The sequence below is a fragment of the Bubalus kerabau genome, chromosome 14, assembly GCF_029407905.1.
Source record: "Bubalus kerabau isolate K-KA32 ecotype Philippines breed swamp buffalo chromosome 14, PCC_UOA_SB_1v2, whole genome shotgun sequence".
Lineage (NCBI taxonomy): Eukaryota > Metazoa > Chordata > Mammalia > Artiodactyla > Bovidae > Bubalus > Bubalus kerabau.
In genome coordinates this window covers 24021003-24037646 of record NC_073637.1, presented here as the reverse complement: position 1 = coordinate 24037646, position 16644 = coordinate 24021003, and the positions used below count along the sequence as shown (strand labels likewise).

The 16644-nt window shown below is 42.3% G+C and overlaps 1 protein-coding gene across 2 annotated transcripts in view; it reads left to right on the top strand.

Moving 5' to 3' along the window:
• Positions 1-4100: 4100 nt before the first annotated feature.
• Positions 4101-16644, top strand: part of TCEA1 (transcription elongation factor A1) — a 29153-nt gene continuing 16609 nt past the window's right edge. Inside the window, exons 1-3 of one of the 2 annotated variants that reach the window (XM_055545996.1) lie at positions 4101-4438; positions 14104-14166; positions 15643-15748. In XM_055545996.1, the coding sequence (XP_055401971.1) occupies positions 4376-4438; positions 14104-14166; positions 15643-15748 (232 nt within the window). In that variant the 5' untranslated portion in view covers positions 4101-4375. The remainder of the gene's footprint in view (positions 4439-14103; positions 14167-15642; positions 15749-16644) is intronic. The other variant, XM_055545995.1, reaches the window with a different exon arrangement.

Below are 16644 nucleotides of genomic sequence, written 5' to 3'. Positions count from 1 at the left end.
CTTTGCTGTGACTGGCTCTTTGGAATATCTTTGACTTTTGAATTTGCCTTGGAATGGCTGTACGGAAAAGGAGGAAGACACTGATGCAGTCACAGGAATACAGGTGGAGAGAGCAGATTGATGGTGGAGTGGAGTCAAGTGGGAGCCAGTGTTAATGAGCTAAAAAAATCTCCAGTTTGATCTTAAGGGTACCTGGCCTACTGAAGTTTTCTGTGGTGTCTCCTTCTGTCTTCTCCTTTCAAATAGTTTCACAGGATTTTAAAATTAGTGTCATAAATCAGTTATCCAAGTGGTTTTTTTCTCCTTTTATTTCACTGCTGATTTCTTTCTTTTTCCCTGTAAAGGAATCCTGTCTGCCTTTTAAACAGTCCTTTGGCTTTTGAATCAAGTGACCAGCTCACCTTTTTGTGAGGCTGGTTGTTCCATTTGAGAGTGGCCTTCCTGCTTAAGAGAGTTCTTGTCTCCAGCTTTAGCTCTTTCTTAGATTTATCCTCCACAGCAGCGGCTTAATTCATGTGATAACCTTTGATTTCACCATCCTTTTGAAACTCTTGGTTCAAAAATAGATGTGGTCCAAGCATGGTTTTAAGTCTATCTACAGATAACAGCAGTGTCCTACTAAAACTTAAGTACTTAATCCATTCCAGGCAGGCACTGTACTAGGCATTTTATATCCTTTACTCATATAGTCCTCACATCAACCTTATCTTCATTTTCCGGAAGAGGAAATATACTTGGAGAGATGAAGTGTTTGCCCATGGTCCCAGAGCTGATATATGTAGAAGCCAGGGTTCAAAATGATGTCTTTTTCTTACCCTGTAGTCCCCTGCCAGTGCCCCAGGGAGGTAATTTAAATGCTTCTAAACATTAAAAAAAAACAAACTGTTTCATATCATTCAAAACACCTAGTAATGCTGAATAGACTGGGGTAAAATTCAGCTTGCCCTAAATAAATTGCATCCTCCAATGCTCAGAAAGAACCGAAAAGGAACCTAAATCCCAAAGGCCACACCTAATTTGGGGGCTCAGAAATAACTCACTATGATGAAGCAGGCATCCTTTCAAGGGCTCCACTTTGCCACAGGGTGAACCGGAGAAAAATCTGACTCCTGGGAAGGGATAGGAGAAATCTGTCTGTCTTGGCTTGGGCTCTGACAGAAGCTCTCCTCACAGATACTTGGATTCTGAATTTGTACTATTAACATAGCCTGGGAACACGTGAGCTTCTAATGAACAAGGATTTCCCTGGAAAGGTCCATGGTGGTTCAGTGGCTAGGACTCTGTGCTTTCACTGCCAGCGGCCAGGGTTCATTCAAATCCTGGTCAGGGAACTAAGATCCCACAAGCCTCAGGGTGCAGCCAAAAAAAAATTTTCCTGGGACTGGGTCTGTCCCTCTGGTTCCTGGAAGAGGCAAACAGATTCTCCCATAGACAGTGATGTATTCTCAGCCCAAGTTGGTTAGTTAGCTCTGCCAAAAGTGAGCTCAGCACCCCTAAAGGACAAACCTGATGAGAGAACTACCTGCACAGGTGAGCACCGGTGACGCAAAAAGGCAGAGGGATCATTGGGTTCTCAGGAATGTGAAGAGACTGATGGTATGAGTTCAACCAATCAGAGCCAAGGACAGACAGGTGAAAGGACACAGGATCAGAAAATGCAAACTTGTAGAAGCACAACATAAACACTCAAGTGAGAAATCTTTATGGAGAAGGATTATTTATGATTGTATTTATGATGGGGTAAAATACTGAAACAACCCCATGTGGAATAAAAGTGGCCCAGCTAAATAAATTACTCTTCACCTGTACAATGGATTGTTACACAGCTGTTAAAAAAAACCAAAAAGAATTAATTTGGGAAAGATTCAGAATACATTACTGATGAAGAAATGTGAAACACAAAGGGGTGGAGAAAATAACACCCATATATTTCACTTGGCTAGGATTTGCATGAAAAAAAAGAAACCCATATGTGAGAAGGATGTGAAGAATCTGATAAAACAGGTTACACAGCATGACCGGGGCAGGGATGAAGCCGGTAAGGACAGGAGGGGGAGCAGGCCAGGCTTGGATATACTTTATTCTTCAGATATATTTTTTATTGTGGTTAAATATAACAAAATTTGCCATTTAAACCACTTTCAAAGTATACAGTTCAGTAGCATGTGCAACCATCACCACCGTGCAGCTCCAGAACTTTAATCAGCTTCCCAAACTGAAACCCCACACTCCTTGAGTTTGAATTGTAATATATGACCTACAAAAAATACTCAGATGAGTTAAAATGCATATTAAACACAGAAGACTTGTATGCATGAAACTGTGTATGAAAGAAACTCATTAGAAGAAATTCAAGGGACCAAAGGAAGGGTGAGAGACTGGAAAAGTAAAATGAAGAGGTCCAACCTAAAGTTTCATGGAAGTTGCAGAGCACAGAATGGCAGAGAAGCAATACTTGAAGATAAAATGACTTGACATTTTTCCAGACTTCAGGAAAGGTAAGAAATCTTAGATTCAGGAAGCAACATGAGTTACTAACAGAAGAAACAAAACTAAGGCTCTAGGGTCTTCCCCTTGTGGTCCAGTGGTTAAGAATCCGCCTTTCAATGCAGGGGATGTGGGTTCCTACCTGGGCAGGGAGCTGAGATCCCACATGACACGCGGCCTGCCTGTGTGCCACAACCAAGACCCAGTGGAGCCAAAAAAAAAAAAAAAAAAGAATTAAAAAAAAAACCCCAAAGTCTCTAAAGAGACATTTCATGGTGAGAAGCAAAACTGAATACCATAGAAAAAGGTTCCTTTTTTTTAGAAAAAGATCTTAACAGCAAACAGAGAGAGCCTACTTGAAGAGTCGCACATCACACTTAACAAAAACACCACCAGAGGGCAGAGAATAAAGGAATAACGTAAAAGTGGAAGAGAAAGGATAACTGATAAACTTAGAGGTGAACTCATTTTGAAGTGAGGGCAGAAGAAAACCACTTTGATATAGAAAGTTTATGAGAAAAAAGAACACTGAAAGAACCATGTTCTTTCAGAAGAAAAAAATGAATTAGAGGAAAGAAGAGATGCAAAGAATGGGCAGAGTGATAAACATCTGGGTAACGCAACAAGCAATGGCTGCATGAATGTAACTTGGGAGTTGAAACAGTTAAAAATGACCTATAAGTCAAGGAACTAGCAAGGAACATGTGAAAACCAAAATTAAAAATACAATACTATTTACCATTGCCCCAAAGAAGAAAGAATACCTAGGTGTATACCTACGTAGGAATCAATGATGAAAAGATAATTTTAAAACTAAAATGAAATAAAGAGAAAGGGGCACGGTTCAAATTACTCTTTCGCCCAAAAAACTGAGCTAGAGCAATACCTGACATCCTAGTATAGAGGAAACTTTTAGGTGGTGAGTTTTGATTAGTGATGGTTAAATTGGGTGTGGAGTATGTCTGCAGTTAAATTGGGTGTGGGCTATGTCTGCAAACTGCACGAGATGGTAGTCCAGGGTATTAACTGCGCAAAGATCTACGGAAGGAGCCTACACTCTCCAGTATTGATTATTTCGATTTTCTACCTCGGTTTTGGGTTGTTAGTCATAACTTTTTACATTTCAACTTCCTCACTTATCTTCAGAGCAGGTGAGACGCCTTCATCAATTTCCTTGATGAGAACGTTACTGTCAACGATTATTCTACTATATTCAAGGTACAGCGTCCAACATTCTGAGTCAGGCAACAAACAAGACTGGGTCCCCGTCCTCACGGCGTTTACAAACGACTTCAAAGAGTAAACTCTTACAACGGCCACATCCTTACGATACAACGATCTATTGAGGGGGATGGAGAACCCAATTTCCAGGCAGCGGTCGACGGCGGGGAAAAAGCTGGGGTTCTCACCACGTTCCATTCTCCAAAGCCGCCGGGGCTGGGGACCCCGGGCGGGGGGGGCGGTCTCTGCGGGCGCCACGGCTCGTGGACGGGAGACCAGCAGACCAGGGGTGCCGGGCACCAGGGGACCGCGGTGGGAAGGGATGGGGCGGGGCTGCAGGGCGCGCGCGCGAAGCTCGGCGGCGCAGCCCGCCCACTTTCACGACAGCCGGCGAAGACTTGCAGCCCGGCGGGCCTGTAGCCCAGCTGGTCTCTGTCGATTGGTGACGCCTGCTCGGCGCGCGCGCCACTCGATTGGCTCTGCCTGCGGGGGAGGAGCGCCACCGCCTCTGCCGCCGCCGCCGCCGCCGCCGCTGCCGCGGGCTCGGTCGGTGAGGAAGAGCCTGGGCACGGCCTGCTGAGGCGCCTCGCAGACGCCTGGGCTGGCCCGCCGCCCGCCAGCTTCGCGCACTTCCCGTCCCACACGGCCGGGCGCGGGGCAGGGAGCCATGGAGGACGAGGTGATCCGCATTGCCAAGAAGATGGACAAGATGGTGCAGAAGAAGAACGCGGTGAGCGCGGCGGGCGGCGCGGGCCGAAGCGAGGCCGGGCGGCGGGCGGGGACCGGACGCGGGAGCCCGGCGGCCTGGTGAGGCTCGCGGCCCGCGCCGCCCGCCCTCCCTGTGCAACGCCGGCGAGGCCTCGTCCTGGGGCGGGGACCCTCAAGGGAGTCCTGGCCCGCGTCCTGGGGAGAAAGTCCCGGGGGAGGGGTCCTGTCCCGCGTCCTTGGTAGGGGAGGCCTGGGGGGCGAGTTCTGTCCCACGTCGCGGGGATGGGGTCCCGGGGCGGGAGTCCTAACCCGCGTCCTTGGAAAGGGGTCTTGGGAGCCGTGTCGTGTCCCGCATCATAGAGAGGGGGGTCCTGGGGAGGTGTCTTGTCCCGCATCCTGGGGAGGGGTCCCGCGGCGGGAGTCCTATCCCGCGTTCTTGGGAGAGGGTTCTGGTGGAGTGGGGTTTTCCTGTGCTACATCTTGGGGAGGGGGTCACGAGACGGGAGTCCTATCCCGCGTCTTTGAGAGGGGTCTTGGGAGGGGTGTCCTGTCCCGCATCGCGGGGAAGGGGCCCTGGGTGGGGTCCTGGGGGGTGTCCTGTCTCACGTCCCGGGGAGGGGGTCCCGGGGCAGGAGTCCTATCCCGTGTTCTTGGGAGAGGGTTCTGGTAGCGGGGGGTGCCCTGTTCCACATCCCGGGCACAGGGTTTCGGGGGTGGGGGGCTCCATCCCGCGGCCGAGGGCCCGCTCTGAGCGCCGAGGCCCCTGGGGCCGGTGCAGCCGGGTGAACTTCATCGAAGCGTTTTCACTATAAACTTGACCGTGGCCGAGCCTCGCTGGCTTAGCCCAAGAGTACAGACAGCCCTTGCCGTTTGAAAGAATCCGTTCTCGTTTTCCGGGCTCGTTGGCTAAAAACGAGAAAACTTAGAACAGCGGTTTGTGATCTGTTTTAGACACGAAGCTGATAAAGCAAAACGTGAAATTCCCGGATCTTTTTTTTTTTTTTGAAAAGGGCTAAACATGCCCTGGATTATTTCAACTGTCCTCCATGTTTGTTTAGTAATTAAAAAGGTAAACGATACCAGTGTGTTTGGCAAGCTGCTAAACTTTTTTTTTTTTTTTTAAGTGGATCTCCTTAGGCAGTAGAGTGCAGAAGGGCTGTGTCTAAGGCACACACCCTGACGAGAGTGTGCTGCTTGGCGGGTTTGCACAAGTGTCCTGGCTGGGCCTCTCTGGGCGCTTTACTGTTGATGCCAGCAGCGTTTTCTGTCACTGATAACATGTTTATGTGGATGTGTTCTCTTGTGGTTTGTATGAGATGTCCCAGTTTCTGCATTTCTGTCCACCTGCCTGTGCCACTTTCTGACCCTTGCTTCAGAGCTGTCTGTTGTTCAGTCGCTCAGTCGTGTCTGCTCTTTGCAATTCCACGGACTTCAGCATGCCAGGCTTCCCTGTCCTTCACTGCAAAGCCGTTTTGTTGTTTTTTTTTTTTCAGCTAAACTGAATTCTCAAACTAACTGGAGAGAGGAAAGGGGTGCTCTGGTTTGTATCGCACTTTAGAGAAAGCACTTTACAAAGCATCTGTGCAGCGGCATTTTGGGACTCCAGACACTGCTGTGCTGCATCCATTTTACAGAGTAAGAAACCAAGTTAGGCCAAGTAGTTCCCCAGCTTCCATGAAGTGTACACTGGATTAAGCCAGGAGCTGAGTGTTCTGCTGGTCTGCATGCCAAAGCAGAAAGCAACCTTAAACACCGAATTCTTCAGGCTTCAAACTTAGTCTCTTCCTCTTTTCCTTTCACAGGTGCATTGCCTAGCATGTGATTTCATAGCCTGTTAATCTGCATTTGCAATTTTGGACTTTTAAAGTATTTCCTGTTTGTTTTCTGTTCTAGACAGTTGCCTTTGCTATTTGTTTTTTCTATTGATACAGGCCATTCATTGCCTGATGCAAGTGATGAATTCTGGATATTTCATTGGCTGAACATTTCTGTTATTTTGCTTAAATTGGCAAGTTTTTTTCTCTGTCTAGGGAACCCTCAGTTCAGTTCAGTCGTTCAGTCATGTCCGACTCTTTGCAACCCCATGAATCGCAGCACGCCAGGCCTCCCTGTCCATCACCAACTCCCGGAGTTCACTCAGACTCACGTCCATCGAGTCGGTGATGCCATCCAGCCATCTCATCCTCTGTCGTCCCCTTCTCCTCCTGCCCCCAGTCCCTCCCAGCATCAGGGTCTTTTCCAATGAGTCAGCTCTTTGCATGAGGTGGCCTTTCAGCTTCAGCATCAGTCCTTCAAATAGGGAACGCCAGACTCCCACAGTAGAAGCGTAACCTAGGGGAAAAGGCTGTTAGTTGGATAATTTTTTTCTCTAACTTGGGCTATAATGTATCCTTTAATCATCTAGTGATGCTTGTGTTTGTTTCCTTGTAATAAATGTTTCCTAAAAATGAGGAATTTCCTAGTGAACAAGTATTGAGAAGACGAGTTTATGCTTATCTGCAGTTCTCAAATTATAAAGACATAATGCGTCAACAGGAGAACGAGAAGTACCACAAATAAGTCTCAGGTCTCATTTTTCTTCTCAAATCTTCTATTTTTCTAGTAGTACAAAACTTTACCAATATAAAAGCTTGCTCCCCCGCACGCCCCCCCCCCCCCCACCAGCTCCCTGCCAAAGAAAGGTAAAATTGACTGGCTCTTTTACTTTTTTCCTTCTCTCTTTTCCTGTCTGTGTTACAGAAATTCAAATAGGCAGATGAAATAGAGAAAGGGAAACGGTCTAAATGACTCTCCCTCCCGGCCCACCAGCAGCCCATGAAAGCTTTTTAAGTTGTTCAGTAATTTAACAGAAGCTGTTCTGGGGAATTGTAGGATTATGATAGATTTGTTTCTCTCTTTTTTGTGTGTGTGGCTTCCAGATTTTCTCTACAAGCTATTTTTTATACTATTTTTATACTATGAAAAGTGAACTTTGCTGAAAAAATAATAGTTGTCCTCTGAATTGAAGTTTAAGTGCCATTGTTAGATAGTGCTTTACTATCATAGTACAAATCATAGGTGTCACTTTTAAGTAATAATAAAAACAGCTTCCATTTATTGAGCTATTACTCTGAGCTAGGAATTCTTCTCAGTACCTACCTTATCTGATTTATTCCTCAGACAGTTTATTGAGCTAAGTCTTAATCTCTAGTCTGAAAATGAGGAAATTGGGCTTCCCTGTCGGTTCAGTGGCTAAGACTTCATGAGTTTGATCCCTTTGGGGGATCTAAGATCCTACATACCATGCAGCCAAAAAATAAATAAATAAAAATATATTTTAAAAAAATAAAAATGAGGAAATAAAGTATTTAGGCTCTTGAGTGAATTCTCAAGTCTAATAGCTACAGAGTGGCCAAATGAAGATATAAATCTGAATCTGTTTTTCGTCAAAGCCAGTACCACTCTGTTCAAGCATCTACCACTCCAAGCATCTCTCTAGAAGATCTGGGTCTTGAACCTTGTCTGGGTACATTGGGCAACCAGGGTATTGCCGTTGTGGGGCAGACAGGTTTCTCTAAATATCCCCACAATATCCGGACCCTGGCGCTGCCCAGAATGTTGCCCCGGCTGTGCACTTGATCTTAAACAGGACATGCTTGGAGGCCATGATGAATCACGTGAATCAGTTCTAAATTTTCAGATATTAGCCGTTTTTTACATAGATTTTCTTTTTCTTGCCGTTTTGACTAAAAGTCAGTAAACAAGTCTGTCTCCTAATCTTGGTTCAAAATCTGACTCTTCTGAACTTTAGCTGTTAGGGTCTGAAATGTTTTTTTGGTAGTAAAGTGGATACAATTTAGTAAAGATTAGATGAATATAAAACTCTTGGCAGTGCCTAGGATATGAAGGACTGATGCTGAAGCTAAAACTGCAATACTTTGGCCACCTGATGCGAAGAGCTGACTCATTGGAAAAGACCCTGATGCTGGGAAAAATTGAAGGTGGGAGAAGAAGGGACAACAGAGGATGAGATGGTTGGATGGCATCACTGACTCAATGGACATGGGTTTGGGTAGACTCTGGGAGTTGGTGATGGACAGGGAGGCCGGGCATGCTGCAGTCCATGGGGTCTCAAAGAGTAGGGCATAACTGAGCAACTGAACTGAAAAAAATCTTTTTATCTTTGTAAAGGATTTGTAACATTAGACTTAGAGGAATCAAGTGAGAACTTAGAATTTTCAAGTTCATGGACACATTAATGAGTGATGTTGAGATTTGTTTATTTTTTTCTTCACTGAAGGCTCAAGGCTGAGTAGAATTAAATTGCAAAGAGAGAAATTGAAATTAGATGTTAGAATCTCCTAGGTGCAGGGATACCTGAAATATGTACATTTCTAAGTCTTAATCTTACCTGGGTTGGGGAAAAAAAAAAAACTGTGGTTTCCATATCAGGGTTAGATTAATTAGCATAAATCCGAATTTAGAATGACTACACAATCTTTGTGCTGCGATTCATGGGGTCGCAAAGAGTCGGACACGACTGAGCGACTGAACTGAACTGAACATAACCTTTTATAACAGCTTTATATAGCTGTACAATACAGTTCACCCTTTAAAGTATACAGTTCAGTGGTTTTTAATATATTCTCAAATTTGTACAACTATCACCACTGTCTAATTTTAGAATATTTTCATCACTCCGGATGGAAACTATCCATTAAATAGCCCCTTACATAGTTACCATATCTCCCCCCAACCATTAATCTATGTTCTTTCTCTCTTGATTTGCTTATTCTGAACTTTTCGTGTAAATGGAATCATACAGTAAATGGCCTTTTATTTCTTTCGCTTGGTGTTTTCCAAGTTCGTCTGTGTAACAGCATGTCAATACTATGTACCTTTGTGTTGAATAGCATCCCTTTATTCTGATGGATATATCACATTTTGTTTATTTACTCATCGTTTGATGGACATTTGGGCATTTTCCACTTTTTTACTATTATGAATAATCTAAGAACATTCTTGATCAAGTCTTGGTGTGGACATATATTTTCATTTCTGTCGGGTGTATGCATTTCTGTAGGAGTAGAACTGCCAGGTCATCTGATAACTGTGTCTATGTAGCCTTTGGAGGAACTGCCAGACGGTTTTCCAAAGTTGAACTATTATTCTACATTCTCACCAGTAGCATGAGGGTTCAAATTTCACCACATCTTCATCAGTACTTGTTATTATGGCTTTTTGATTATAGCCTTCGTAGTGAGTATAAAGTGGTATCTTATTGTGGTGATTTGCATTTTTCTGATGACTAATGATGAACATATTTCAGTACTTGGTGCCCTTGCATATTGGAGAAATGTCTGTTCAGATCCTTTACCCATTTTTTTAATTGAATACTTGTATTTCTAAGTTGTGAGAGTTCTTTATATTCTGAATGCTGCTGCTGCTGCTAAGTCACTTCAGTCGTGTGCAACTCTGTGTGACCCCATAGATGGCAGCCCACCAGGCTCCCCTGTCCCTGGGATTCTCCAGGCAAGAACACTGGAGTGGGTTGCCATTTCCTTCTCCAATGCATGAAAGTAAAAAGTGAAAAGTGAAAGTGAAGTCTCTCAGTCATGTCCGAATCTTTGCGACCCCATGGACTGCAACCCACAAGGCTCCTCCGCCCATGGGATTTTCCAGGCAAGAGTACTGGAGTGGGGTGCCACTGCCTTCTCCAGTATAGTCTGAATACAAGACCCTTAACAGAGATAGGGTTTGCATATATTGTCTCTCATTTTGTGGGCTGTTGTTTCACTCTCTTAATAGTGTCTTCTGAAAGATAAAACCTTTTGTTTTTCTGCCTACACTGTGTGACTTGCAGGATCTTAATTACCCAACCAAGGACTGAACCCAGGCCACTCCATGAAAGCACTGAATCTTAACCACTGAACCACCAGGGAATCCCCCAAAGCTTTTAATTTTTATAAAGTTGAATTTATGTATAAATTTTGTATCTTATCAACCATCTCTTATATGTCAGGCACTGTAATTTGATACTTCTTAGGTGTTATATTACCTCATTTGATCATCCTAACTAAAGTTTAGTGTAATATGCTCATCTACACATGAAGAAGCTGAAGCTTGAAAAAGCAAAGTAACATGCCCAAGATCTGACAATTGGGAATTGACAGAGCCTGGATTTTAATCTAGATCTACCATATACGTGTGTGCTCTTTGTGTTCTGTGTTGCTTCTTCCCTCTTCCTTGAACAGAAGACCATTTGGATCCTGTACAGTCTTCTATGTACTGGGTTCTCATCATACCATATTTTATAAAGCACTTTTCTCTGATGACAGGTAGTAGTACCAAGGCTGTAATAAAGTAGTCTGTAGCTGTTTATCTTTTAGCCAGTACTGTGAACTAAATTTGACTCTTGAAGTTGAGGCAGACTCTTTCTTTCTCTTGCATCATTGTCTATAGGAGATGCTGCAATCAAATAGACTTGACCTTTAGAGGCAGGTGATGATTAGGGACTGTTTAGTAGTGCTGTTTGCTGGAGCTCACACAGAGCAGAACTGCCCCAAGGGTGGGGCTGTAGAATGGACAGAGCAGTGACGCAGGCCAGGAAAGTGGGCTCTTGTCCCTTTGCAGTACCCATCAGTATCGCCTCGGGCAAATTACTTACCTTCTCTGAATTCAGGGTTTTGTTTTTTTTTTCTTGTTTAATTGAAGGTTTGAAGTGGAGGCTCAAAGATTTCTGCTTATTTTTGGATTTCCTGAGGTCAGAAAGGGTTTCTGTTTTGCCCATTGCTGTGTCCTCAGCACAGCAGAGAGCTTGGCATGTGGTGTAGATGGGTGTTTGTTAAGGGTGAGTGTGTCATTTGACAGAACGGGGTAAATCTCACTTTTTCTGGTTAGTAAATCTTGTGACCTTGTGCAAGTTTCTTAACTTTTCTGGGCTTTAATTTCCTCATCTGTAAAATGGGGATAATAGGATTCCTGCTTCCATAGGGTTCCTTGTAAAGAAGAAATGAGACACTGTATGCAGCGCTTGGCACATGGTAACCCTCAAAAAAGTTTTTGTCACTGAATTAACATATGATCGTCTCTTTTTTGCCCTTTTCACCCATCCAGATCATCATATTAATAGTTGTTTATTTCCTAAAGAACCTTGATTGAAATACATATCTTATTTCGTTAGAACACACTGTAATTCTGAGAAAGGTCTTACTTTTATCCCATAAGTGTTATTTAACTTTTCCTTCCTTCCATAGCCTATATCTCTAACCCTAGTCTCACCAAAGAGATCCGAGTGAAAAAGGAGAGTGTGATGAAATTAATGCAAATCTGTTGCTTCCTTCTGCTTGAAAAATAGCTTAGACCTTAAGCCACATTGCTGATGTGTTAGAAGAGTCAACTTGATATGCAACCCAGCTTTATGTAAACCTAAAGACCCTGCTTTTTAAGGGACTCTTAGAATTGTGATTATCTTCACTTTTAATTGATCTTAGGTCAGAAATTGTTCAAAAAGACCACAGAGATGTGAGTAGAAGAAAAATATCTACGGTAGATAAGGATACAGGCAAACAGTCTTGTAATCAAAACCTTCAGAGTCTTTAACATATTTAAGAATTCCAAATTTCCCAGGTTTATAAACATATTGGTATAGTACAAACATCACATATTTCATAGTATCGTCAGTGGGAGCTGGGCAGTTCCCGGTAATCAGACATTGGCATTTCTATAGTGAAATGTAACATTCACACATTAAGTAGGATAAATAGAACTAAATAGCTGTGTACATCTGTTGAGATTAGATGTTACTGCCAAATGAGTTTATTGAAAATCTATGGGAAATCTTTTGGTTTTTAAAGGATTTTGGTTTGGGGATTTGCAGATACAGGATTGAAGACACTTGCTCACAAAAATGGCATGCGTATAAAAATTCTTGATTAACAGTAAATTTAAAGTCAGTGTTTTATTTTTTAACAACTCTAATGTTTTACTATTTTTAGTTGCCTCTAAATAAAAAGAAATTATAGAATTTATGATCAGGAGGAATCTCTTAAATGGTGGATCCTTAAAATCCTTTATAATGACCTATTTCATAATTTCTATTGAACTTGTTTTTAGCTAGGAGGTTCTGGGTTAAATTAAAAGGATGTATCTGTTGCCAGAAGAAAATTTAATACTGTTTTATTCTTCAGGGCCACATTTGTCAACTTTAAATGGAAGAATTATCTGGCTAGAAACCTTTGCTTGATTTTAAACTTAAGAAATACAGGGATACCATGAGGTTCCATGCTTGTTCCGTGCTCTGGGCTTTCTGTTTTCCCAGGGTGTGGTGTGTTTCACTGGTTCATGGAGTGCCTAGTTTTCATATTTTAACATTTCAGAAAGCAGAATGAGTTACACGTGTTGCTGGCCAGATGGATGTTGAGATGTACTTTCACAGACAGAACATCCAGCCCAGCATCAACATTGTGGAACAGGTGTCAGTGACTTGGAAGGAAATCTGAGAGTAGTGGGGTGCTCTTGGCCCCGCAAGAAGCCAGTGGGAGAAGAGCAGTGGGGTAAAGGCAGCAGGCTTACACGCCCAGAGCCCACCCTGGTGCCTGCAGAGAGCTGATGGCTCAGAGCTCAGAGCTCTTTTATAGATTCTTTTGTGAAATGTTGTGTTACTAGTGTTTTGACACAGCTTTTTGTGGGCTAAAATCAGATATTATGGAATCTGAGTCAGTAGGCAATTCATAAGTGTTAGACTCTGAAAAATAGTTTTAGAACCACCACCTTAGCCAGTTTTGTAAAAGGTAATATGACAAAAATTCCAAGTCTAAAGGAACTGCAAAAGTAAAAAGAAGTGATAAGAAAAGTTTATGATAGTTTAATAGTTTTTTAATTAGTGGTGGGTAGAATAATAATCTGTCCAAATATAGTACATTAAGTCACTATTAGACTAAATGATACATGATTAATTAAGTTAAATGTATTAGATGAACTGAACAGAACTGAACTGAAATGTGGTCAATTGAATGAGTATCACGTTGACCACAAGCTGTAGGTGGCACTGTTGCTTCTCATGTAATTCCAGCCCCTTTAGCCGTAGTGCTAAGTCTCATCGTCATCAGCTGCATGGGAGCCTTTGATTCTAGATGGGAATCAGAGTCCTGGCAGAAGATGGGCCTGCGAGCTTAACAGAGACCTCACTTCTGGATTTCCTTTCAGAATTTGCTTCTTACCATGCAAGAACCAGGTAGACAGCAGTGTCCTTGAGTCTGAGCTGTGAGGTGCAGAGGCGTGGTGAGAATTCTAGAGAAGCGGTGCCCCCACCACCACCACTCTCCCACTCCTGCTTCCATAGCTAATTACCCTGCATGGAAGTCTGGGGGTATTGTACCACCACAGTGAGAAACATTGCACATTTCTAGTTGAGACACATAAACAAATACTACTGAAAGTAAACTTTCACACGACAACACGTAGGTGCTGGTTATAACCCAATAAATGGATTTTATGATCCTCTAGTGAGTTGCAGCCTGTTTGGAAAACTCTTTGCTCTTTCTTTTTTTCCTCTTCATCTATGTATCTGTATCTCTATATACCATTCTCCTCACATGAATAAATGACTCTCAGTGAATTCTGGATAGGAAAATATACATTTAAATCTCTGGTTACTCTTTGCTTTACTCTCTGGAGAATTTAGTTTGAAATTATTTTATTTTATAGGCTGGAGCATTGGATTTACTGAAGGAGCTTAAGAATATTCCCATGACCCTGGAACTATTACAGGTATGTGCTAACATATGTCATAATTTTTGAATAGGTAATTGTCATAAAATACTGAAACATCTTCAATACAATATAAGTTTTTTGTATTTTCCTCTTGTAGTGTAAAACATTATTAACTTGTTTTTGTTTTTTTTAAAGATGGTAACATAAATTAGTAATCTACTGAGTTACCATCATAGAAAAATGTTGCCTGCTTTTGAAAGGTTTTCTGCATTCAAGTGCATGCCCCACCGGCTGAGAAGGCAGTGCTTTAGACAAGTTCTAAAGCATTCTAAAGTTCTAACAGTTTTTCTTCACTGAGAAAAGTTCTTGGAACATACTATCTTCTACAAGAAAGAAACCACTTTCTGTGGGAAAAACGTCCCCCACATGCTGATCTCAAACCACCTTGGGGTTTTAGAGTGGTGAGTCCCCTGTGTGTGTCTGCTGTGGAAACTTCCTCTGCTGTGCTCCACTCTCCGAGAGAGAACACAGGGCAGTCCAGTCAGATACATATTCTAGATTCTTCAGCAGATGCCCCAAATCTCTTTGTTGAGTACATTGAATAATTTAAAAGGAAATCTTAAGGATCCATTTATTTCTCAGCTTTAAAGTTTATAGCAGGGCTCCCTTTTGTATCTCACTAACAATTCCTTTTATTTCTTCCATAACCATATTTTGAGAGATTGTCTATTGACAACCTAAATTTACTAATTAAGTCACCATTTTTTATCTATCATCCATAATTGGCCATTAGAATCTTTATGTTCTCTGAGCAGTTTGAAGACAGTTGATGTGTGGGAAAAGAGCATGGATTTTGGAGGCAACAGACCTGGATTAAAATCCCAGTTTTGCCATTTAGTAATGGTGTGATGCTGGCCAGGTTATTTATTGACACTTCGAGTCTCTTCATCTTTAAAAATAGGGATGATGATCTTGATTTTAAAGGATCTTGGGACGGTTGATGAATATGGGCGCTCCCAGCACGCCCCTGAGCACGTATGTCACCACAAGTTAAGTTGTCTGTATTCTGTGAAGTCCATTTTTAGTATCTGTGATCATGTGCTGGTGTTTAACCTTGTGTGGACGGTGGTATTTGTTTTGGTGTCCTCCTTAAAAGGCGCAGCACGTGATGTACATAGTAATCTGTGCAGGAGATGTGAAGAAGCAAAGTGGGTGTGTGTGTGAGCCCGTGGTTGCATCTGCCTGCCTTGTGTACACACACACTCTTTGTTCTGTTCTCTTGTGAGAGAGACTGACTTCATCTTACTAGTTGACCAGCCTCATTTCAGTAGCGAGTTAACATGCCTGCAGATCTCGGTGGTGAGACCCTTGATGTGTGTGTCTTAAATCGACAGTTTACTGCTAAAAGAATTCATACAGTTGATGTTTTTTCTGTTCTAAAATGAAGAGGCATCTGGAAAACAAGAAAATCAAACAACGAATTGCCTGAAATAAAATTGCTTGTATACATTTTTTTTTGTCATTGCCTTGCAGTCCACAAGAATTGGAATGTCAGTGAATGCTATTCGCAAGCAGAGCACAGATGAAGAAGTTACATCTTTAGCAAAGTCCCTCATCAAATCCTGGAAAAAGTTATTAGGTATCTTCCCTTATATATATTTATGATCTGGTTTATTCAAACATTGAGTTTTTGAATTTTTTTTTTCTTTTAATGAATATAGGTGTTTTGAAATCAGTACTTTATAATCTGGAAGGGGGCTTTAGTCTGACCTTGAGGATTCTGCTTTATAAGCTAGTCAGATTTTTTAATACTTATAACTGGATTGCCTCTTTTTCTTTTTTTGCCACTTTATTTTTTAATTGAAGGATAACTGCTTTACAGAGTTTTTTTGATTTCTGTCATACATCAATAAGAATCAGCCATCAGTAGACCCATGTCCCCTCCCTCCCCATCCCACCCTTGTAGATTGTCACAGAGCCCCTGTTTGAGTTCCCCAAGTCATACAGCAAATTCCCATTGGCTATCTATTTTACATATGGTGTTCTAAGTTTCCACATTACTCTCCATACATCTCACCTCCCTCCTCCCCTGGATTGCCTCTTTAAGAAGAAAATTTTTCCCGGAGGAGAAGGTGTCCCACTTTTTGAAAAAAAAAACTGTTTCTAACTTAGAAAAAATTTTCAAAAATAATTCACGTGTCATTTTTCTAGGGCATTCATCTTTAATATTTGCCATGTTTCTTTTGTCATAGTCTCTCTCCTCTTTTTCTCTTTATGTATATCCCGATGCATACACTTTATTTTTTCCAAACTATTTGAGAGTAAGTGGATCTCTCATCTTTATTTACTCTTTAAAACTTAAGTGTATGTTTTCTTAGAACAAGTTTATTTTCTTATGTAATCCTAATACAGGAAATTCAGGAAATTTAACATTGGTTCAGTTCAGTCACTCAGTCGTGTCCGACTCTTTGCAACCCCATGAATCGCAGCACAGCAGGCCTCCCTGTCCATCACAAACTCCCGGAGTTCACCCAG